The 25,422-nt window shown below is 34.8% G+C and overlaps 2 protein-coding genes across 10 annotated transcripts in view; one reads left to right on the forward strand and one right to left on the reverse strand.

The window, feature by feature from the left end:
• Window positions 1-24,442, forward strand: part of LOC138715221 (uncharacterized) — a 30,387-nt gene extending 5,945 nt beyond the window's left edge. Inside the window, exons 3-6 of one of the 3 annotated variants that reach the window (XR_011336191.1) lie at window positions 2,242-2,313; window positions 9,311-9,373; window positions 13,339-13,875; window positions 14,170-24,442. Coding sequence is in view for 2 of the 3 variants with exons in the window: in XM_069847909.1 (XP_069704010.1) it covers window positions 2,242-2,313; window positions 9,311-9,373; window positions 13,339-13,824 (621 nt within the window). In the remaining variant the exon portion in view is untranslated. Of the gene's footprint in view, window positions 1-2,241; window positions 2,314-9,310; window positions 9,374-13,338 lie in introns of all 3 variants that reach the window. The other 2 variants (XM_069847909.1, XM_069847910.1) reach the window with 2 other exon arrangements.
• LOC138715219 (receptor-type tyrosine-protein phosphatase T-like) overlaps window positions 1-25,422 on the reverse strand; it is a 154,858-nt gene that overhangs the window by 32,643 nt on the left and 96,793 nt on the right. For 4 of the 7 annotated variants that reach the window (XM_069847902.1, XM_069847901.1, XM_069847905.1 and 1 more), the window contains one exon: window positions 22,262-22,619. The exons of 2 other annotated variants lie outside the window; for them this stretch is intronic. In XM_069847902.1, the coding sequence (XP_069704003.1) occupies window positions 22,545-22,619 (75 nt within the window). In that variant the 3' untranslated portion in view covers window positions 22,262-22,544. Of the gene's footprint in view, window positions 1-22,261; window positions 22,620-25,422 lie in introns of those variants that run through there. One more of the 7 variants, XR_011336190.1, reaches the window with a different exon arrangement.

The following is a 25,422-nucleotide window of genomic DNA, read 5'->3' on the forward strand; positions in this document are numbered from 1 at the left end:
GCGTAATCCTGGGGGTATGCGTACCATAGATTGAATAGCAGTGCTGTAGACCATTTTACTGACAGATTCGTTCCCCGGGGTGCGTCATAGGAGACTGGTCTATGCAATATCCGTGATGGGATGATTAGGTTTTGTTGGGATACCACAGGACAACTGAAGCTTCCAGAGAAAACCCTTGTGTCATCTGTACCAAGGGCTTTGCACAACTCAAGTCATAAATCAAGGGTAGACCTATGTCGAGAATCAAACTAGGATTCACAGAATTATGAGTCCGGTGCTCTAGCCACTGGACTGCTGCTGTGGCGGCTAGACTAAAATTTAATTCTGGTTAATTTTTGTCGTGTTTAGCTATATACATAAAGAATGTGTGTGACCGGTAATAAATGTTAATTACATAATCTTTCTGGTTTTGATAGAAAATGCAATTACAAAACCATTCTAATTCTGATTTCACAGTGAAAAGCTGCTGTAATCCCAAGTGTTAAATAAACGAACAATCATAATTTTAAGTAACAGAAGATACTGATGGGTGATGAGTATGTGTCGATTAGTTTTCTTCATTTCTTCAAATATTAGCCTAATCATAGCTTTACGTTGAATTAAGTTATTTTGTCCAAAATGACTGTAATTTACTGGTAATATTAGTTGTAATATTTGAGAAAATACCTTACAATTAGTCTGAAATGGTGAAATTTTATTCACATATCGGTAACATCAATAATCCATCACGGTATGTATTTATGTAACAAAATTTTATGGCATGTTTGCAGGAATTAGCTTTTTAAATAATATTTTTGTTCAAGCAGTTTGACATATTAGCCTACAAGAGATAGACACTACTGGAACAAGAAATTCTGCACTTTCAATTGCACATTTGATGGATAATATTAGGTTCATTCATAAGTTCGTAGCGTTTTGTTCACCACAACAGTGCATTATTACGAGATTGTTTTTCTTTTGCATTTGATTTTGGAATGTTGTGCTTGTAAATACATCTTGAATTAAACGGATTTGAAGAAACCTTGTGCTATATATGGGCTAAAAAAAAAAGATGGAGTATCAAGTGGGGAAAAAACTAACACTTCCGATATATTTTTCCGTTTGAGTTTCATAGAGGAGCAAAGGAAGCGGAGGCGGCTCGAAACATTTCTGCTGTGTAGGGGGAGAATGCTATTGGAGAAAGGACTGCAAGAAAACTGTTCTGTCATTTCAACACTCAACACCCCGTACATAAGTTAGTATACATCCGCAAAGATAATATTATGCGTCTGGTGGTATAAAGAAGGTGTCGTGTACTACGAACCGCTTCCCAGGAATTTAACCACAATTGCTGAAATTTATCGCCAACAACTCAAGACGCCTTGCGGCCGCAATTGAAAAGAAATAACCGGGAAGACTACATGAAGTGCTGCTGCAACATGATAATGCAAGCCTGTACACTCCGCCTACATGACGAAAACAGATAACCAGGAGCTTGGTTGGGAAGACATTCTACATTCTCTATATTCTCCCGATCTTGCGCCCTCAGATTTCTACCCCTTCCGTTCTCTATCTAATAATCTTCAAGGGAACTCCTTTGATAACGAAGATTATTTACAAATTTGGCTTGATGTCTTCTTTCACACAAAACCAGCAGATTTCATCAGACGCGAAATCGAAAAACTACCCCTGCGTTGGCAGAGGATCATAGATGATGTAGGAGAATATATTAACCATTAATTTGTCTTCTCTTCATCTCAAATAAAAATTGCCACGGCGAAAAAACGCTACGAACTTTTGTGTCAATCCAATAAATAACCTGTGTATCTTGCAGACTGTCAAGAGTTTTGAACCAAGAATGTACAAAGAAAAATAGGTAGAAAAGAGTCACTTGTAACTTGTCAATTTAAATTGAAAATCAGTATTTGTCAACTTCGAAAACGTTTTAATGAACTATCATGCTGCTCCTAAATAAATGAAACACACACTCAGTCACAGTAAACAAGATAAACCTCAGGTCTGCGAACACACTACGTGACTTTTCAGAAAAACAAATATGAACAGGGGAGATAGTAAAATATTAAGACATTTTGTCATTTTTCTATAACAATAAAAGCTCTAAAAATTCTGTCTTGTCAAACTATGAAGGAAAGCGAATTTTTCAGTGACATCTGCATGCAGCTGAGCCTGGCAATTGAATATAAGTTAGTGTTCAGCAAAACATTGCTACTCAAATTGTAAATGTGTCTATTGTTATTACAGACTCAAATACCTACGACGGAAGAGGAAATGGTGACCGAAAAGGAGATTAAAAACATTGCAACAACAACAACGGTAGGATGATGGAATCATACGCTATAAATTTTCAATTCAGTCGTGAATAGGCCTAACCAATAGATAAATAAAATCAGAGAATCACTGAAAAATCTCAAGAAATAATATATCTCTGGTTATTATGACAATGGAAGCGACTAACAATAATAATAATAATAATAATAATAATAATAATAATAATAATAATAATAATAATTATTATTATTATTAATAATATTAATTATTATATTATTATTATTATTATTATTATTATTATTATTATTATTATTATTATTATTATTCCAAACAGGTTTACAATGTAATATCATATATTCCTGTGACCAATGTCTTACGTTCTTATTCTTTTCCTCCAATTCTATCTTTCCAATCCCGTTCTTGCAGTCCTTTCTCTGCCAATGCTTTATTTATGTCTTGCAACCAGGTGTTTTGCGGTCCATCTCTGCCTCTCATTCCCTCTGGAATCCAATCTAAAACTCTTCTCGGTAGCCTTCCATTATCCATTCGCTTTACATGTTCATACCATTCTAACTGTATATTTTACGAAATCTAAAATTGAACTTTCTTTATTCATATGTTGTCTGATCACTTCATTTCTTCTTTTTTCAAGTTTAGAATGTCTGGCCGAACGTCGTAAAAAATCCATTTCTAATGCTAATAATTTTGACAGCAAATTTTGATTTAGCTTCCATGTTTCCGCTCCATATGTTGTCAAACTTTGGACTATAGACAGATAAATATTTATTTTTGTTTCCTTAAAGATATTCTTGTTCCATAATATTCCATTTAACATTGCTGTTGCTGATCTTCCTTTATTTATCCTATGTTTAATATCATCATCCTGTGTAGCATTTTTGTTAATCTTGACTCCTAAATATTCAAATTCATTGCACCCTTTGATGATGTCTATTCCATCTTGCAAAACCAAATCTCTTGTTTATTTTCACCGCATCCCATATAGAATGTCTTTTCAAAATTTATTTTTAATCCCTATTTGTCATACTCTTCAATCAATTTTCTAAACATACACGTATATTCTGCATCATCATATTCTTGTGCTATTATTACTTGATCATCCGCAAACAGCAATGTATTATGTTTTTTTTCACCATAGGGAGATCCATTCCAGAACATTTTCTCTTCCAGATTTCCAGGGACCTTTGCAAATACATTTTTAATAATATGGGAGACACACTACACCCTTGCCACAGACCTTTTGTGACCATAATATCGGCTGAAAGATTTTTTCCTATTTTAACTTTTGATATCGCGCCATTAAACATATTTTGTATTGCAGTTATTAAGACCTTGTTGATTTTTTCATTTTCTAATACATTCCATAATTTGGCCAATGGAACACTATCAAATGCTTTTTCTAAGTCGACAAATATAAAATGAATCAAATACAGAATATTATGATCTCTGTGGTTCTGAGAGAATTTGGTACACATAACACGACTATTGTCCATTCTGTCGCGATATTCGCTATTTTTGCAGAGCGTATGTAGTGATTAGTTCGCCATAATATCGCAAAAATGCAGTACTCACTTTGACAGTGTGTGTTTCGACAATAACGCACTTGCTTTTGCAAGTCTGGTTGCTTTAATTCCTGCACTACATGCACTCTGCTCGTAAACGCAATTTCTTTGCTGCTCTCTGACATGTGCCATATGAGTAGCCTGTCTCATGGCTTAATCAGTGCAACGATTTCTTTGGTGAGATCGTAAACTCTCTCGAACATCGTCCACAGACATTGCAGGTCTATGTTTTCCATTGTCACTAAAAAGCAAGCCAGCTGTCTCCAGTTTCTCACTATCGATAAAATTGCTGACTTTGGTGAAACATTGTGCACACTGAATTCTGTTCGAAATACCAGTTGCGTTTTAAGCAGGGAATTTGTCATCCAGTATGTTTTCAGTACAAAAATACTCTGTCGAAGTGAGTACTTTTATGTTTGCGACATTACAGTGAACTAATCACTACATAATTATATTCTCCAATAATATCCAATTCCCAATATCGATATCAACAATGCACGACAATCGTGGCAGAGGTACAGTACGATTATTTAGTCCTGACAGTTGCCGGCGATGCGCGCCTTGATCAGGCGAGTCCATTTAGTTACGCCAAGGGATGTTTGGGTTAGTCACTCGCTTGCCTTCGGAGCATTCGGATGTCATGCGTGCAATAGAGCAGTATGTTTCTAGTACAATTAAGCTGTAGTGCATTCCTTTACCGACCGATCGCCCTTAATCTCTACTCTGGAGCTCTCCCCACTACTCCTATTACTTCCCCTCTTTCGCGTCGCTGAGCTGTCAGGACTAAATAATTGGTCTGTACCAATATAAATTTTCCCAGAACCATAGAGATCATAATATTGAATTTCAAGTTTATACTAACTCCCATAGAAAAATTATAACTCATTAAAATGACAAAGGTTTAGATGACTCGCACTGTGAATGCATTTATCCAAAGAGAATGAACAGGACAGGTGTTATTTGTTTAGACTTCAATAGAGCAACAATTAAGAAGACATACTTTTGAGATAACAGGAATCAAAGTTTTTCTCTTATTTTGTAAACAACTGAAAATGTTTCTGCATGGAATCAAAATGAGCATGTTTCAGTTCTAAACGGAAGTTAGTCGAAATGTTGTAATGAATGGCAGTTAAAAATAAAATAAAAATATTCATACACAGAATTACACCCTCTTATAACTGCAACACTGTGGATTTTGGCTTACTTCCCATACATATGAGAAATTGTCTTATGATCAATATCTACCTAACAATAACTCCAAAAAGCCATTTTTTTATATGTTTCTGTATTGAACTGGGCCATTAATATGATAACATCAATAAATTAGGTATATAAATAAGAAATGTTTAAAATACCACCACCACCGCTGCCACCACTGCTGCCGCCACCACCACCACCACCACCAACATCACCACTACCACTACCACTACCACCACCACTTGACGATGGTGGAATACATAAGCTATGAAGCTGGTGCAATCTATTTAAAAATGTAGTTTTAAGGACAGCATGTAGTGATTTGCGTTGAAAAATAATGTGTTCTTTTTTTTGTTTTTAAAAGGTACAGGAAGGCATAACTAATTATATTTTATAAGCATTATGCGTATTTTTATTCAAATATATCGAATTTATATTCCAATAGAGAGAACTTATATTTAAAAAATGAAATGGAAATCCTCCAAAATACAGACACCATCACCAAGCAAAATTACTTCACATATAATAACAAATACTACATTCAAACCGAAGGCCTACCCATGGGATCACCCATCTCCAGCATCCTAGCCGAAATTTACATACACAACATAGAACAGACATACATTCTAAACAAAGACAAGAGCAAACACGCAGACATCATATACTGGCACAGATACGTAGACGACATACTAATACTATACAAAGGAAACAAAAGACAGATTGAAAACCTACACAAACACATAAACGAAATATACCCGAAACTACACTACACACTAGAAACAGAAAACAACAAATACAGACAACAAACACATGTTCAAAAAATACAGGAAACCTACCAACACAGTAACACACATACACAACATTTCCAATCACCCCACACAACACAAACGCGCAGCATTCCGATCCATGATACAGGTACCGTAATTTCCCATAACTATGGTCCTGGAATACAACTATTCAAAGAACATTATTCAAAGAACATAGACCGTTTGTAGATAGCTGCAGTGACTTGACTTCAAACTACAGTACAGCAAAAATATAGATAAACGAGATACAGTACTACCAGTACATTATAGAGTACAAAATTTGAATGAACCATAGTTGTGTTCCAGGACCATAGTTATAGGAAATGACGGTACACAGACTCATCAACATTCCTATGAACCAACAAGACTATAGTGAAGAAATATACACTATCAAATACACAGTGCAGGAAAATGGATACAATCCCAACATTCAGTAATAGACAATATCATAAGAAAGACTAAATGCAAACAAGAAAATGCCACACAAACATAAGGAAACAAATATATCACACTAACATATGAAAACAAGAACACATAAAATTACATCATCATTCAAGAAACAAAAATACAACATTGCATATAGAACACGAAACACACTACAAAAACATCTTAACACACAGACAAGACACACAAATAATACAACTTAACAGGAATTTATAAACTATCATGCAACAGTTGCAACGACTTCTACATTGGACAGACTGGAAGAGCATTTCAAACACGTTACAAGAACATATCACAGCCATAACCAGACTTCACAACAATTCAACCTACGCAGAATACATCACAAGCTCCAACCACAGCTACAGTAACATAGACAACAAATGAAAATACCTGTAGTACATCCAGCAAAAAAACCAGAAACTTGACACCCTAGAACTGAAATTTATAAACATACTAAAACACATCCACAACACATCGTGAACACTCAACTCAATTTCAAAACACATACCCTTTTCGACACAATCATGAACACACCCCACAACAGGAAACCAGAACATAGTGCAGGATCTCCACTAGGCTTTGGACAATGAAGCACAAGACTTCGAAACTAGTCAAGCAAGGTAAATCCTAAATATTAACACGGTAAAGAAGTTGGAAATTTAATCAGTGATATGTAAGTGTTAAAAGTGTATATACTCGTAGAAAAATGAAGAAAAAAATATCTTGGTCTGAATTTGTGATATTTCCTTCACATATCAATAACATCAGTAATCTATGGATATTTGTTGTTTAGTCAACTGTTCAAAGACATGTTAGAACTTCTTACATGATTACCGATAAGAAATCATTAATAAAACAACTAAGTCAGGAGATAATGGGATACGGTATTTTCATCATATTTTTATTCCAACGGCTTGGCAGATAAATTGATTTGAAAGTGGGGTAAAGACCATGAGGTTCTGTGCACTTACACCTTTTACAGGTCCATTGTGCCATCTGCAGTACAGGCTGATAGTGGTTATAGGCAGTGGCGAAGCTAAGATGTAAATACTGGGTAAAAAAAAAGGTATCCCCGTAACATGCCATGAAGGCACTTGGGGGGCATGGAGGTAGAGCACCATGCTTTCCATGACCTCGGCACTAGAATGAGGTGGTGTGGTCGGCACCACGCTCTGACCGCATTTTACCCCCGGGAAGGACCCGGTACTCAATTTTATAGGCGGCTGAGTGAACCTCGGGGCCGTTCTGCAAGTTTGGCAACGAGAAAAAATCCTGTCACCACCTGGGATCGAACCCCAGTGTAAATACTGGGTAGGCTGAAAAAATCTGCTTTCATACAGATAATATTTCTCGCCTTTTCTATCAAAATTTTTTGTGACACAGATCCCACAAGATAATGACCATTCATTTTCACTCCCAAACAGAATACAGGGATAGCAATATAACTTATTTGTCTCAAAACACCCTGCTAACCAAGGATATTTCTTATACTATGAAAATTGAAAATTTCTATTTTGTCTTCTTTCATCCGCAATTTTAATATGTAAATGTGGTGTCGATCTAATATCTTTGTAAGCACATTTTGTTTCATATATCCAACTTGAAAACAGTTTCTCTTTTAATTTTACAAATGACCTGAATGTTCTTTCAGTATGAGCCATTTTTCATAAAATATATAACACGCACACATGCATGCAATTTTAATTAAACTAACGCAGCACATTCATAGAACACCACCAATATAGCATAACGTATTATTGTGATGGAAGGCTAGCCTCATTTTATTCGGAGATGTTGCGAATCAATACTCCCTTCCTGGTCGCCCCTCAAGCTTGCGAGTTAACGTCATAGCCATGACTTTAGAAGCTTCTGCCACAAGCTTCGGACTGAACTTTACAGAGAACAACAGAGAAGTTAATATACGGAAGGATTGGAGTGAAACCGTTATTACGAACTTATAGGACTACTGTTACGAGATATAACTCAAATTTTTTGGGTAGGCTAACTGCTAAGCCTCAAAAGCCTCTTAACAACTTCGCCACTGGCTATAGGAGACTGGTCTTTGTATAAAAGATCATAATGTCTCTAGATCTATTACCAGGCAGTACATCTCATTTGACGTTGTGTGTCAGAGGAATTGTTTGTATGCATCAGCAATGAATGCAATGGAGGGAGGAAAGGAACTGGGCACCCCACCCCATTATCTCCTGGCTTAGTTACCTCATAAGTGGTGCCTTCTTTGTATTACTTGTAAGGTTTAGATCTCTTTGGACAGTTGACTAAACAAAAACAACAATGTCTCTAGCTTCACTCGCCTGATATCTTCTGGTTCCAACATAGGTTTGACACATTACATTAGATACTATTCGAACAAAATACATATATATAACATATATATATATATATATATATATATATATATATATATATATATATATGTACTTTCAACTGCACATTTGGGTGTTAAATAAATAGCCTCTGTGTCTTGCATACCATACACCTATCAGAAGTTTCAGACCAAGAATGTACAAAGAAAGAAAGACAGAAAAAAGTCACTTGTAACTTATCAGTGTAGGCTGAAAATCAGTATTTGTCAGTTTCGAAAACAACATTTTAATGAACTACCATGCTGCTCCTAAATAAATAAAACACATACGCACCCATAGTAAACAAGATAAACTTCAGGTCTCCGAACACACTGCAGGACTTTTCAGACAAACAAATATGAAAGTGGAATAAACATTTTTTAGACATTTTGTCATTTTTCTATAGCAATGAAATCTCTAAAACTTCTATCTTGTCAAATTATGAAGAAAAGCCAATTTTTCAGTCACAGAGCAGCTGCATGCAGCTGAGTTTGGCAAGTGAATATAATAAGTGACTCTTCAACAGAACATCACTATCCAAATAATTTGATTATGATGATGATGATAATAATAATAATAATAATAATAATAATAATAATAATAATAATAATAATAATAATATTGTAAAGCTTTGTACTTTTTATTGCAGACTCAAACACCCACCACTGAAAAAGAATTGGAGGCCAAAAAGAAGATTGAGAAATTCATACAAGTAAGTCAGTTACTGAACATTCGAGTTACACTTTCCAATTTTTACACGGGAACTGACTAGTCTATTCGTATTTCACTAAGTTTCACGCTTCTTTTTTCTTGATATACCGTAACAGAAAATGGAAAGAGCTCTACTAGGGACTACAGCTACTGTCAAAATTAGTTCCTAATTCATGGGGTAGATGCATGGACATTGATGGCATATATTATAAAAATAAAAAAAAAAAGAGTATGAAATTTCTAAGATCATTGGTGAGTTACAATATTTTCGATCATAAATGGAATACAGACGTCAGACAAGAGTTTAATGCTTTATAACAAACATCATATATATAACAGATTACACAAGTGGATAGGGTGGTAGACAATGTACTTAGGAAGGAAGTAGTACTATAGTTTTACAGTGAACTACGAACTACAAAAAAAAAAAAAAAAACGATATGTTGGATGTCCTCAAAAGCTACGGAATGATCAGCTGAACGACTCAATTGAATATGTGGAAAAATAAACAAAACAATGAAGAATAAACAGGATACATAAGTTATATGGAAGCAAGACATGAGCAACGAATAATAATGATAGCAAGAGGCAGCAAATGAATGAAATGAGATTTTTATAGCAATGTTGATTGTAACTAAACAGAAGGTGAGAAATGAGAATGTAAGACAATAACCGAGATTATTCAACAGCAATGAAAATGTGGTAGAACATAAGCAAAAATGGCTAGACTGCTGAAGAAGAATGTGTCAAAAGACACTACCGTACAAAATATAAGTGGCAGTTCGTGATAAAATTCATACGTGGTACCTAGCAGTTAACTTACAGCTATAAATTTTGCATACTGAAAATGCCTTCAAAACATGCAACATAGCTTTAATCCCGACAGAAAAGATACATAACAAAATATGAGGAAGGGGGTTCATTTTTTACAATAAAATTACAAATAAAATATAACTATGTAGAACAGCTGTTATTAAAATCATTATAAACAATAAAAATGTCAAATAATACTGTACACATCATACTGTCATATTAAATATCTTCCTTAGTTCTGCTCGAAAAGGAAGTCCATTGCTATGAGTCAAGTTATCAATAACTTCCTAATTGAAATTGGAAATGTTTATGATGATAAAATCTTTTTTCACTGAAAGTATAGCTAAAACCGAAAGCTTCTCTTGTCCCATGGTATTTTTTTATAGTCTGCTCTATGTTTAGAACTGGAGTGGTTAGTCCTTAAGTTCTAATTTCCAACTTTTCTTCTGCTGAATGCAAACTGAAGGGTTTTAACAGCAAATTGAACACTGAATTCATGTTGAAAATACATTAGTTGAGCCCCTGTCGAGTTTAAATAAACATCACTAACAGCAACAAGACTATTCAATACCGCCTTGCCACCAGAATTCGCAATGTAGAACATTTTGGTTCAAGTCGTGAAAGAAATAGGCTAAATGTGCGCGCACAAGAAACCAGTGAGAATTCCGATCGTTTATACAGTGGCAGAATAACTGACACACATCGCTAGATTGAACACAAACGAAGTTATGTTGCTATTGACTCCCGAGAGTTTTAAAAGAATCGCTGTTCAGAAACAATTAATTTCAATGTCATGGGGAAGAGAAACAGTTTAATATCGATTCAATTTAAAAGAATATAATACAGGAGATGGTAAAAGTAACGGTTATGCAAACCTGCAACCAGACTAGAAACCACCACTGAAAAATATTGAAAAACACACTACACTACCTGTACATAGAAGAAGATTTGGTAGACAAAACGAGAGATGGTTGGATCAATGAGATATGACATGACATATCATCCAAAAACCAAAGAGGTAAAGCTGCTCTTTTTCCTCTAATTATGTTGCAAAAACGTATAATCAAAATTTGTTTGAAAAGGCGACTGGATTATCCAACAAATTTGATCCATTCTGAATTGAATGTTTTTAGAATTGACCAAATTTATAAATACTCTTTAATGAAATTCTATCATAAAAATAGAATGAAATTTGTAGCTCAGCCACATGCTCATAATACGAGACGAAATGAAATTCTTAAATTAGTTGAACCTAAATGTTTCACATCCGCTGCTTTACTACACAGTACAAATTATGGTCCACGGCTATATAATTCGATAATAAAATTTCATCCAGAATTGACTACTTTAAGCAATGAAATTTTCAGATCCAGAATTAAAAAATTTATATGACAGACTTCCCTGTATATATATTATGTACCATGTATTGTAAAACAAGTTTATTTCTATCCTAAGTGTATTTTTCTATTTTATCTTGGTTACTATATCAACATGACCTGCACTAATTATACTACTAATAATAATTTAATATTAATCCATCAATCTAAACATCGTCTCTTTTTTCACTCAGTTATTATTAGTATTATTATTTACTAATTTTATTACAATCTTTATGTGAGCTTTTTTCTTAAGTATTTTGTCTACAAAGTATGTGTATCTATGTAACGGAACTGTCCCCGAACACGAGCTTTGCTCTTTCGGGGTATTTTAATGTAACGTTTTTATGTATATGTTATTATTAAATAAATAAATAAATAAAAAAATAAAAGCGTGATGAAGAAAAAGATGATCAGTTTTTAACTTAATTCTTCTATATGGAAATGAAACAGGTCCGGTAGTAACAACTGGCACAAAATCATCTTTCCTTAAAGACAAGAATAAATGTCAGCTCAAATGGTTGTCTAATGGTTGACTTCCAAAGCCGAGCTTTTGATAACTAAGCTTGTGGCTCTTTCAAGCTAGTTTCGACGTAATATCCATTTTCAATTTATGCACATTGTACATTTGCGGTAGTGTGGTATTTTCATACAACTATGGATCAATGAGATTTTAAATATCTTACTATGAGCTGAAAACAAAGCTATGGCTAACATGGACAAAGAATTTGATTTTATTAATTTCCATTCTTAGACAAACGATCTTTTACATATGTACTAATATGGAATCAACAACTTTACTTCATTTTTTGACAAAAGAGCACTTATAGACTTTTTTTGAGCAGTGTATAATGTAAACCGGTACCATATATATATATATATATATATATATATATATATATATAACTTATTACTTAACAGAGGTATACCTGTCACTGTTAGTTGAAGATACTATGAATGTTATGAAAACATAGGACACACCACTGGTACTACATTACATGATGACTGGGGCAGGGTTTATTTAAACTATATTCTGTTGGTCCACGTGTGTCTGTGTGTATGCTTGTGTGTGCATGTGCGTTTATGAAACATCAGTCCAATTGTTAGGGTCGGTCCATTGAGAAATTTTCCAAAATTTCCAAATCCGCCTCTGACTATGAACAAACCATTACAAGACAGACTCTCACTTCAATATGTGGTAAAACACCTCGAATAACGATAAAACGTTGCCTTTGGTTTAGCTGTTTCAAATATATATATATATATATATATATATATATATATATATATATATATCCTATAGCTACTCAGTGGCAGATTGACCATGCACAGATTGTCCCTCTCCAACTGTGTGCTGTGTATGAGCTCATAAACAACGTGATCTTGATATCAATGGTATCTTAAATGTGGTAAACAGTAAAGGAAGAAATAATTCACTGTGCTATAGCATTACTCGAAAGAGCTTGCAATTAAATTCAATACTGGTACTGTTACCAGCAAACAAAATTTAATGAAACATAAACCAACCTAATAGTGTGAACACTTTTACCAAAAATGAATAGGCTATCAGTATGCATTACGACAAGTCGTGTAGTAACGCCTTGTTAGTGGGATCATTTACACAGTGCAATTGTCAGGTTATAATTTTGCAATAACTATCTTATTCTCTACATTTCACGCTTCTTTTCCCTGTCTCAAGTGCTCCTAAACTATTACTTCTTTAGTCCTAATGAAAATCTGGCCTTATATGTATTATGATGTCTCCATTTGTTCATAGGAATTGGCAACCGTTGACACTGCTGAACGGGAATCTCGGCTGGAGAAAGCAGCAGCTGACGACAACGTGTTACTGGTAACTGCATTATTGAAAATAGGGACAGACCCATCAAAGCAAGGACATCGGAAACGAACACCTCTGCACCGCGCAGCCAAGGCTGGTCACCTTGAGGTGTCGCGTCTGTTACTAGATGCTGGCGCTCCCATAGAGGCAGAAGACGATGCACGACACAGACCATTGCATGAGGCCACCCAGTCCAGGAATCTGGCCCTCATGAACCTGCTGCTTGACCGGGGCGCACTTGTAGACCCTCGTAATGTGTGGAACCAGACGCCACTACACTGGGCGACCACTATTTCTGTTGCAGAGACCCTCGTCAAGAGAGGTGCCAACATTAAGGCGAAAGACACAAGTGGAAGAACCCCAGAGCAATATATGAGAAAGCACGGATTTCACAAGGTGGCCGACTGGCTATCCGAACAATAGCATAATGTAGCACGTTTCTAAGGAGAATGAAGTGTAACAACTCACTACAGGGTAAATAAGTGATTCAATTATACCCGTATTATAGGCCTTCCTTGTGATCAATCTCGTTTCTAGGAGTGAATACACACTATAGACAGAGACCTCAACTCATCTCGCCAAAAAATTGTATAAAACTCTCGACTTGTTCCACATCTTACAGCTTGAATGTTAATGTAAGATCTATGGAGTACAAAAATTAAATTATATGAAAAAAATATTCCACAGATGAAAGAGAGAAACTTTACATTCTCAGATGACCATGCACTACTACTTTGCAGTATTATATATATTTTTTTTTCTTTTCAGAGGAGGGCCTGCAAGCAAGCATCACAGTCTTAGACTTATTGTGCAGCCTCTTTATGTTGGAATGATTGCTGAAGTCCATTTAAGATCGATCTTCAAGAGCATGATTCACTGCTAGGTGCCATCATATCAGCATCCAGTTCTGACTGGACACTGTTCCTCCGCCTGCCTGTGATATTATTCTGCACCCTCCTCAGATCAATGGCATCTGTTCGCAATTCATGTGCCTGAATCTGTTGCATCCTCAACCAGAAGGCCATGCTGCTGTCGATTCCACGACTCACCAAGACGCCATCTATCTGTGAGAGCTACACTCCCCTGACCTAACCGCAATCCACTTATTGAAGCCACTGCAGCTTCTCCGGATATGTGCAGCTCCCACAAACAGATGCCATCTGTAGGTGAATCCTGAAACCACGTCCGACATGTCCTCCTGGTCAACCTGTAACTATTAAAGATGATTAATGAAATGATACTAATGAAGGTGAAATGAGTCCAAGGTCCAACGCTGGAAGTTACCCAGCAATTCTGTTTCGAGTGGTTGAGGGATAACCTCGGAAAAAACCCCAACCAGGATTTGAACCCGAGTCTGCTCATTTCACAGTCAGACAGGCTAACCGTTACTTTACAGCAGTGGTGAACTAGTACTGTATTTGAAACAGCTAAACCAAAGGCAACGTTTTATCGTTATTCGAGGTGTTTTACCACATATTGAAGTGAGAGTCTGTCTTATAATGGTTTGTTCATAGTCAGAGGCGGATTTGGAAATTTTGGAAAATTTCTCAATGGACCGACCCTAACAATTGGACTGATTAGGATCTCTCTCTCTGTCTCATAAACGCACATGCACACACAAACATACACACAGACACACGTGGACCAACAGAATATAGTTTAAATAACCCCTGCCCCAGCCATCATGTAATGTAGTACCAGTGGTGTGTCCTATGTTTTCATAACATTCATAGTATCTTCAACTAACAGTGACAGGTATACCTCTGTTAAGTAATAATATATTTTTCTTCCATCTCCTTTTCTTCCGCGACGAGATCGCAATGTTCATTATTGACTTACTTCACACACATTTCAATTAGCACTATGTTAAATAAACAGCCCTGAGTCAGTAATGATCTTTACTCTGTGAAGTGTGGTATGGTTAGCAGAGTACAGACCCTACTGTATGTCACATTGTTTTCTCTTAAACAGTACGGATCAGAGTCAGATTTATAATTCCGATTTAAATACATTTTTTTTCATTTCATTTCATTTATTGTATTCCATAGATCTTACATTAACAATGAAGCTTTAAGATGTGGAACAAGTCAAAATTTTACAAGATTACAGTTACAATTATTTGGCGAGATGTAGTGAGATGAGGTGAGGCCGAGGATTCGCCAACAGATCACCTGGCATTTGCCTTATGGTTGGGGAAAACCTCGGAAAAAACCCAACCTGGTAATCAGACCAAATGGGGATGTAGTGAGGTGAGGCCAAGGACTACGATAGACCACTCAGCATCCATCCCACGGCTGGGGAAAATCTCGGAAGAAATCAACCAATCAGACCAAATGGGGGATCCAACCCAATCTCGAGCGCAGCTCCAGATCAGTAGGCCAGCGAGTCTACCGACTGAGCTACGTTGGCAGTTATACTAAAAATATACAGTTCATAGCCAATCAGATTATTAAATTTACAAACCCAAACGATCATTCATCAGTTGAGCTATAAAATATAATACATAGCAAGTAAATTAATTCTATTTAAAAGCATAAACAATTCAATCAATTGAGATAGTCTATACAAAAATTGATAATACATATCATGCAAATTACTTCAAATTACAAGCGTTAGTATTCTATAATGGTTCGGTAGCTACAGGTATATGACTGACCAGATTTATAAAAAATTAATTGCTGTTATACATTCTACATTTTCATCAGGCAAAGAGTTCAGTTAATGGCTGTTCTTAGTCAATGCCATATTGACTGGGAAAATTGCATTGATAAACTTGTGAGACATAAACAGGCAAGGGGAGTACATAGATTTTCCATAGCAGATTCATTACAATACTTAATGACATTGCCATGATTTTTCGGGATTCTTACCTTCGAATGGAAAAGTACCGTACTAGTCAAGATGCCCATCATTGAGATTAAACATGATAGGACAGAGCTTTGAGGAAAGTGTCTAGATCGTTCTTCGGTCTATGAAAAGATCTGTATTAATTTTAAAGATTATTATGATCATTCATGCTGTTGAAATAAATGAAAAACCAAAACCAGATGCATGACTAAATAGACTCTTCTAAAATATGATTCGATTCTTACAGCTCAGCTTTTCCTGCGCAATTTCTATTTAAGATTCCACTACCAAAATACTTGCAAATGAGCAATTTTCTTAAGACATAAACTACTACGCATAAAACACAAAAAGGCTTACAGAAATTTAGAACAGATTTTAAGACATGATAGCTTTGTTAATGGTGTGAGTGAGAAAATGGAGTAGATGAACTTCGACTTGCAAATTGAAACTTCGATTCCTGAAAAAGAAAGTGCAGGGAAAAAGTTTCACCAGTGAGATTGCTCAAGTCGAAGAAAATAAAGTATGAAACATGCTTCACTCGTTCCCTAAAAATTGACTCGTGCCATAATGTATAACATTATAAACTTGTTTCATAATGTACTATTGCTCAGTGTGTAAAAACTGTACCCTATACTGTTTCAAAATTTTAAAAGTATACAACTTATTGACTAATTCTTATTCTGTTATTGGCCTTGCTTATAGTTTTTGTTTAGCCTCCCCTATACACAAATTGCATGTAAAAGAAGTTTTAAAATTTTTAAGTTTTGTTAAAAACGGGCTTAGAAACAGCATGAGTAAAGAGTATTTGGAAGTATTCATGTTCATGGCAACAGAACGAGATGTTCTTAATAATGTTTATTTAGATTTCTGTCTACTTTTTTCATAATGTGCTACGACATTATTCCAGATTTAGAGGCCTTTTTCCTTAAGATTTTAACAGTGAGATTGGTTTTACTGTATTTTGCACATACTGGTTTGTAAAAGTAGCAAAAGTAATGTAGTGTACAGTATATAATGGGTCGAATTTTATGTAATTTCTTGGTCGAACTTTTGTCCCAATCCAACCCTAGTCACAGGATGTTTGAAGTAAGAGTATTATTAAACATCTGAGTAATAATTTAATAGCAATAACAGTAGTAATTTAATATCAGTAACAGTAATAATTTAACGACGTAACAAACTGATAGTTGGTATATGAGAAACTTACACTTTACTGAGTTGGTTTTGCTACACTGTGCCCGAAATCAAGTTGTCAGTTTATCACTAGTGGACAACATTTTGCACGTGAAATCCAGAAAATTGTTCCTTTCTCTCTCTGAATGTATCAGTGCTGTACTCGCTACTTGTCCTAACCACACTCTCCTCTTGCTTAGAAAACTATTAGGTTGATTCATCAATTCGTAGCATATCTTTTTTTTGGTAAATTCAGAATTATTTATTTTACATGGAATATATAAAATAAAGCATTGTTTATGACTGACTTCCAACATTCTTCTAGTTTTTGATTCCATGTCTGAAGAAATCTGGTGGTTTTGAGCTGAAGAAATTGTCAAGCCAATTTTGAAGAGCATCTTCTTAAAGGAAATTCCCCGTAGGTTCTCAGATAATGATAAAATCTATTGGAGCAAGATCAGAAGATTCCAGTGGATGTGGAATAACCTTCCACCGAGCTCTTGGATAACAGCTTCCGTAATATTAGCAATATGTGGATGGGCATTATCATCCTATAAAATCACTTGATGCAGTCTTCCTTGTCGTTTTTCTTGAATTGCAGCCCTAAGGATCGCACCATGAGCATGTTGATAATGGAATGCTGTCTCTGTCTGTGCATCCATGTCAGCATCACTGACATGCAATGAACAGCAAGGCTTGAGCTCTAAATCACATTTCATAAGATCCATCATGGTCGAACAAGGAATGCTAGGCTCTGCAGACTTTTTCTGAGTGGACTTCTGTGGATATTTCTGCACTTATGTCTCAACAGCGTGGTATGTTTCCCTCCTCACTATCGGTCTTCCACTTCGACAATGGTCTTTCACACTGTCTGTTGCGAATGCGAGTTTTTCCCACCACAAAACTGTTGCTTTTCTTGGCAGTTCCATACCAAAGCGGTCTCAAAATTTCAATTTCACAGGATCTATGGTGTAACTAGAATGAGATCTTTCATGAAACCAAACTGCCGTCACCTATTTCTGCTCGATGGTATATGGACTCTGATCAGCCATGTTTGCTTATTACTCCCTCTGCATGGTTACCACAGTTACTAACACGTGAACATAAACCTTCGCAAAATAAAATGGGATATGTCCTTTTCTCAGTCACTCACTATATGTGCATCTTATTTATAAAGCAAGTCAGTATAAAGTTTGCTATAGTATATTACTTGACGCTGCATGGTCCTCGTTGGAAACAATGCAGGCTGTTCTGGAGATTTTATTTTTTATTTTATTTTTATTTAAACTTCACCACCAACAGAAGCAAGCTACTACAGTTGAAATTGTCTGTCGCAATAAATAATTATAAAATGGCAGTCAGTTTGTAAGCATAACTTTTAATTCATCTGTACTCTGATTCTGAACATTATTATCATCATTTGCTATATTGCCAAAAAGACAGCGAGGCAAAGAGAGAGACAAAGAGAGACAGAGAGAGAGAGAGACAGAGAGAGAGAGAGAGAGAAGGACTGAGAGCAAGCGGCAGAACTGTAATAGTAGGGAGCAGATTTTTACGTGCTAAAAATTTTAATACATTTATTTTTTATATGCAAAAAATAAGAAAATATTTGCTATAATGAAAAAAAAGTTTAAATATGGCAAAAAATAGCCTGCTTAGTTTGAAAAAAATGTACTCACCAGTCACACTTCAGTATCAGTTGCTTGTAGTTGTCCGAGAAATGCAGTGAACAACAAAGAACATCTTCAAATTCTCCATCACAAATTCATGCCAATTATCTCTGAACAACGACTTATACTGTGAAAACGATCCTTCCACATCACAGGATGTGATACATGCATATTTAAAGAGAGGAATGTCATAAAAACATACACAGTCAATTTCTGTCTACAAGCGCACCCTCCAATACTTGAGCAACTGCACACAAGTTTTTATATCCAATGCTTCTCCCGGACACTTTCTGAACTTTGTCCAAATACGTTTTTAATATATCTACATATTCCTGAAGTCGCGATCTCAAACTCGATTTGATTTTCAGCATTTTAAGAGGCTTATTCTTATTGTAAATGTTTCTAAATACTAACAGTGCCAGAGAAATCCTTCTTATAGCGACACCACTATATTGTCTAATGTTAGTAAGGCCAGTTAAAGGTTTACTAATAGAAAAGTTCCACTCTTCCATCATGCAACAGGCTACACACACTAAGCACCTTGTGACCCAATGACGGGGAATCAACACAATATGTTACTGAGTTATTTGCTGGGGCATTGCGTCACTTTGATGTTCCCAAATCTGAGCTTTGTTTATACTTGAGATCTTATTGGTTGTGTATTTCAAATGAAGCCAGCGTCAGCAATAATAAACATTCCTAGAAATTATATGTTGCAAGACCTCTCGTTCTTGTTCATGTGAATTCATTCTCCAGTAATATCGATAATATGCTGCCTAGCAGTTATCACTTCTCTGAACTTGTGGCATAAATATTACGGAAGTACAGCCAAAGATACTGAACAAACAAAAAAAGGATCACGCATACACAATACAGTATGTGAAAACCTAAGAACATAACGTACATCTAATTGATAAAAAGTGATTTAATTTTAAAACATTAGAGGTTCTTCTAAAAAATTAATGAAAATATCCAAGATTTCTGTGTTTATAATTTAACAGATTTCCTGAAAATAGGTACGAATTTTCATAATTTTTTGTGAGTATATATGTTTTTATGTGAAATGAAATTCGGCTTTTACACTTGAAACTTCACATTCGGATGAATTGTACATTTAGATTTCCAGAAAATATGTATTTACATTAATTTTTTTTGTCAAAATGTGTGTTTTATGTGAAATAAAATTCAGTTTTTACGCCTGAAACTTCACATTCAAAATTTTTAACTTTGTTATTGTGTTTTCATCATGTGAAAAAAAAATAAATAAATTTTGAATCCAGTTGCTAGTAATAAGTTATTTACACATGATATTTTTAGAAAAAAAAAATGTCGTATCTAATAATATACGCTAAGACTTATATTTCTTTTAACTTTATTTTATTTTTCACTAACAAGCTTTGTAATAGAGTCCATAATTGTAATTACCTATCTTTAAGAAGGGGGGAAAAGACTAACTGTAGTAACTTTCGAGGAACACCACTTTTGTTCACGTCGTACAAAATTTTGTCTAATATTCTTTTGAGAAGATTAACTCTATATGTAGATGAAGTTATTGGGGGTCATCAATGCGGTTTTAGGCGTAGTATATCGACTACTGATCAGATTTTTTGTATTTGACAAATATTGGAGAAAAAATGGAAGTATAAGGGTACAGTACATCAGTTATTCATAGATTTCAAAAAGGCATATGACTCGGTTAAGGGAGAAGTTTTATATGATATTCTTATTGAATTTAGTATTCCCAAGAAACTAATTCGATTAATTAAAATGTGTCTCAGTGAAACGTACAGCAGAGTCAATATAGACCAGTTTCCAATTCACTGCAGGTTGAAGCAAGGAGATGCACTATCATCTTTACTTTTCTACTCGTTGATAGGAGTCAACTAGGCCAATGATTAAAAAGAAATAAACTAAAAGGTTTTACGTCAAAGACTCATGCTTATATCAGTCCGTCAGCTATTTGAAATCGAAGTGGCCAGATTTCAGTCCCTAGCAGACTCTGTAAAACCTGTGACGGACAAAGAAACTCGTAGACCACTTGCCTTCTAGTTCTTCTCTGTTGTATCAATCCATCATGTCTCTAAGCAATAGCCAAGAATGAAATGATTTTTAAATAGCGAATTATTAGCCTACTTATATTTATTTACTTTTTAACTTAGCTCTAGAATATGCCATTAGGAAAGTCCAGGATAACAGAGGGGGTTTGGAATTGAACAGATTACATCAGCTGATTGTTTATGCGGATGACGTTAATATGTTAGGAGAAAATCCACAAACTATTAGGGAAAAGACGGGAATTTTACTTGAAGTAAGTAAAGAGATTGGTTTGGAAGTAAATTCCGAAAAGACAAAGTTCGTGACCAGAACATTGTACGAAATGGAAATATAAAAATAGGGAAATTTATCCTTTGAAAAGGTGGAAAAGTTCAAATATCATGGAGCAACAGTAACAGTTTATAAACGACACTTGGGAGGAAATTAAACGCAGAATAAATATTGAAAATGCCTGTTATTATTTGGTTGAGAAGCTTTTGTCGTCCAGTCTGCTCTCTAAAAAAATGAAAGTTAGAATTTATAAAACAGTTCTGTATGGTTGGGAAACTTGGACTCTCACTTTGAGAGATGAACATAGGTTAAGGATGTTTGAGAATAAGGTGCTTAGAAAAATATTTGGGGCTAAGAGGAATAAAGTTACAGGAGAATGGAGAAAGTTATACAACACAGAACTGTACATGTTGTATTCTTCACCTGACATAATTAGGAATATTAAATCCAGGCGTTTGAGATGAGCAGGGTATATAGCACGTATGGGCGAATCCAGAAATGTATATAGAGCGTTAGTTGAGAGACCGGAGGGAAAAAGACCTTTGGAGAGACTGAGACGTAGATGAGAGAATAATATAAAAATGGATTTGAGAGAGGTGGGATATGATGGTAGAGACTGGATTAATCTTGCTGAGGATAGGGACCAATGGCAGGCTTATATGAGGGTGGCAATGAACCTACGGGTTCCTTAAAAGCCATTTGTAAGTAAGTAAGTAAGTCTTTGTAATAGAACCAGTAAGGAAGAAGGGAAAAACCCTCACGAACTTTTGGTGAAGTGGAAGATGGTATATACCTCAATATCCCTCCTCTACTTCTCCTCCTGAACATATCGTGGACGTGCAAGATTATTTTTCTAGAAAGCTGTATTTATTAATATATTAACAATATGAACAATTAATTTGTACATAATAGATGTCTAAATGGTGTGGTTATAAAGTTACCATTCACAACATACCGAGCATTGCATGAATAATAAAAATTTAGCAATATTTTACATTTTTGTTTCTGCAGTTGTTATTTTTCCTTTGTATGGCTAAAATATTATCACCCGTAAACTATCATACATGTAACGTTAACAGCAAAAATGTACTGCTTAACTGAGTTTAAAACATCTCTTTTTGTGATCTATCAGTTAAAATTCGCATATATCTGGAAAGAGTCCAAATAAAGGAGAGCTGCTTGGTACAGGAGTTCAAATTGTCCCTGAAAAATAAAATAACAAGAAATAATATTGTTACTAACACGATTATATTAAAAGTACTATTTAAAGTTGTCATAAATTTTAACTCATAAAGAAAGCTAGAAATTGGCTGGATCACTGGCTAAGAAGAAACTGCCTACTGAAGGATGCACTGGAAGGAATGGTAAACAGGAAAAAAGTTCGGGGCAGAGGAAAATGTCAGATGATAGATGCATTAAGTGATATGGGTAGTATGCGGAGACTAAGAGGAAAGCGGAAAATAGGAAATGCTGGTTTGCAGTAAAAGACCTGCCCTTGAGCAGAAAACTATGAATTAATCAATAAATATTATTGTTCTATATATACTTTTAACACTTTATATCACTGATTAACTTTTCAACTTCTTTACTGTGGTAATTTTTAAGAATTTACCTGACTGACTAGTTTCGAAGTGTTGTTCTTCACTGTCCAATGTCTAGTGGAGATCCTGCACTATCTTCTGGTTTCCTGTTGTGTTCATGATTGTGTCGTCATGACAATGAAGAACAACACTTCGAAACTAGTCACCCAGGTAAATTCCTAAAAAATTAACACCTTAAAGAAGTTGAAAAGTTAATCAGTAATAAATTTTAGTTTAATCTCAATTGTGAAGGTGAAGATATTTATAACCTTTCAGAATTTAATATGTTGGCCATCTAAAAACTTTTCTAATTTTCTTAGGACATTTTAAGTGAGTATACAATCTATATAACATACACATTATGGGAAGATGTAGAAAATGATTATAATTATTCAGATATTATGATCTGAGTAAAAGACAGCTAATTGAACAGCGTAAATGTTGTACCAGTAATTGTTGTTATTCTTCTTTCTAAAGTCTGGCCACTAACAGAATAAAGTCGTACACTGTAAACACATGCAGATGGTTTTAACGTCTCTGAATTGCCAGTGACTCTTGTTTGTTGCCATATGAACTTATCTATTAGTGTTCTAAGACTTACATCACTTTATTCTTTCGCTGGACAGAGTATGTCATATCTTCAAAATTACTGTCATCATCATAATCATGAAACTAATACAGTGATGATAATAATAATAATAATAATAATAATAATAATAATAATAATAATAATAATAATAATAATAATAATAATAATAATAATAATAACTGTTACCACCATTATATATATTTTCTTCTTCATCATTATCGTCATCATATTTTCATCTTCTCAATGGCATGCACTACTGAATAAAGTTTGGGCACAGTCTATCTACATTCGAAAAATTCAATTTGGGCATAAATAGACGTAAGAAATATGCAATAAGTGCATCTTATACTGTGGCCTATGGCGTTTTTAACACATTTGCTAACAAGGATAACCATAGTTGATTAAGTGTGACTTCTGTTGTGCATGCTAAATGACTATCATAATCATTTCTACTATTTACTACTGGTACTAGAAAATGATTGAGCTGAGCCAGGCTACCTCTATGAAAGTACGGAAGTAAATGTGTTAATTTTTTTTCTGTTTATTTGTCAGATATTTTTTTTACTTATATAATCACTGATAAATAATCAGTGTTAAAAGGGTGTACACAAGAATGAATTTTTTTTTTAATTGAACAAGTAATAGCTGCTTTACTGTGTTAATATTATGGAAATTAGCTGGCTGACTAGTTTCGATGTGGTTTGCGTCATTCTCCGACAAGTCAGCCAAGGTAATTTATCATAATATTAACACAGTAAAGCATTATTACTTGTTCAGTGATTATACAAGTGTTACAAGAAGGATGAAGCATTTTTTAATTTGAAATACAGAAAACAATAAATTGTATACAACTTTGAGTAATCTAATTATTACACTAGAGAACACCCGCTCTACTCCATAAGGAATTCATTTTATCCCCCTCCTCCAACATTACCATCACCATCAACACCACCACCATAATCAGGGACAAGGAGTTCCGAAAAAACAATATTTTTAAAAACACATGGCATTACATTGTTAATGTTAAAATAGTGAATGAGTTATCGAATAGAAAATAGAATAAGCTGGTTTCATACTTCATAGTTTTGCATATTTGGTGCATCATTAGCCGAACAGTTATGACTTTTCACGCTGGTAATCCCAGTGGATCGAAGTCCTTGGCCTCACCTTACTTCATCCCTGTTTGGTCTGATTACCTGGTTGGGTTTTTTCCGAGGTTTTCCCCAACCATAAGGCAAATGCCAGGTAATCTGTGCCGAATCCTCGGCCTCATCTCACTACATTTCACCAAAAATTGTAATCTTGTAAAATTTTGACTTGTTCCACATCTTAAAGCTTCAATGCTAATGTAAGATCTATGGAATACAACAAATGAAATGAAACTTGTGATGAATAAAGACAGTGTTTGGCGGTAGATTTCGGGGTACTCCTACTTCTCCTAGATCCACAGTTAAGGTGCTTTGCTCCTAGAGGATGTCACATGGATAAAGAAGTGCAATTTCGTTTATTTACTGGTAATGCATCATATTTTCTAGATTTTAACATTCTAGTGCATGTTCTATGTATTTTCGACATTTTTGGCACCATACTTCTTCTATAATTTTTAATACTTAGTATATTTTCATCTTTTATATGTTTTAGTCATGTTAAAAAATTATGTAGCCTACCTAACATTACATTTCAAATGCAAGGGATTTCCGTCATAAACAATGGATTATCAATTTATATAAAAACATCGAAGAAGAGTTGACACCATAGGATGTAACCTGCTGCAAATGCAATTAAACAACAATTTTGAGACATGGAACGGTCTTTTGCTCTGGTAACAGATGATAGG

Source organism: Periplaneta americana, chromosome 15 (assembly GCF_040183065.1).
Source record: "Periplaneta americana isolate PAMFEO1 chromosome 15, P.americana_PAMFEO1_priV1, whole genome shotgun sequence".
NCBI classification, from domain to species: domain Eukaryota; kingdom Metazoa; phylum Arthropoda; class Insecta; order Blattodea; family Blattidae; genus Periplaneta; species Periplaneta americana.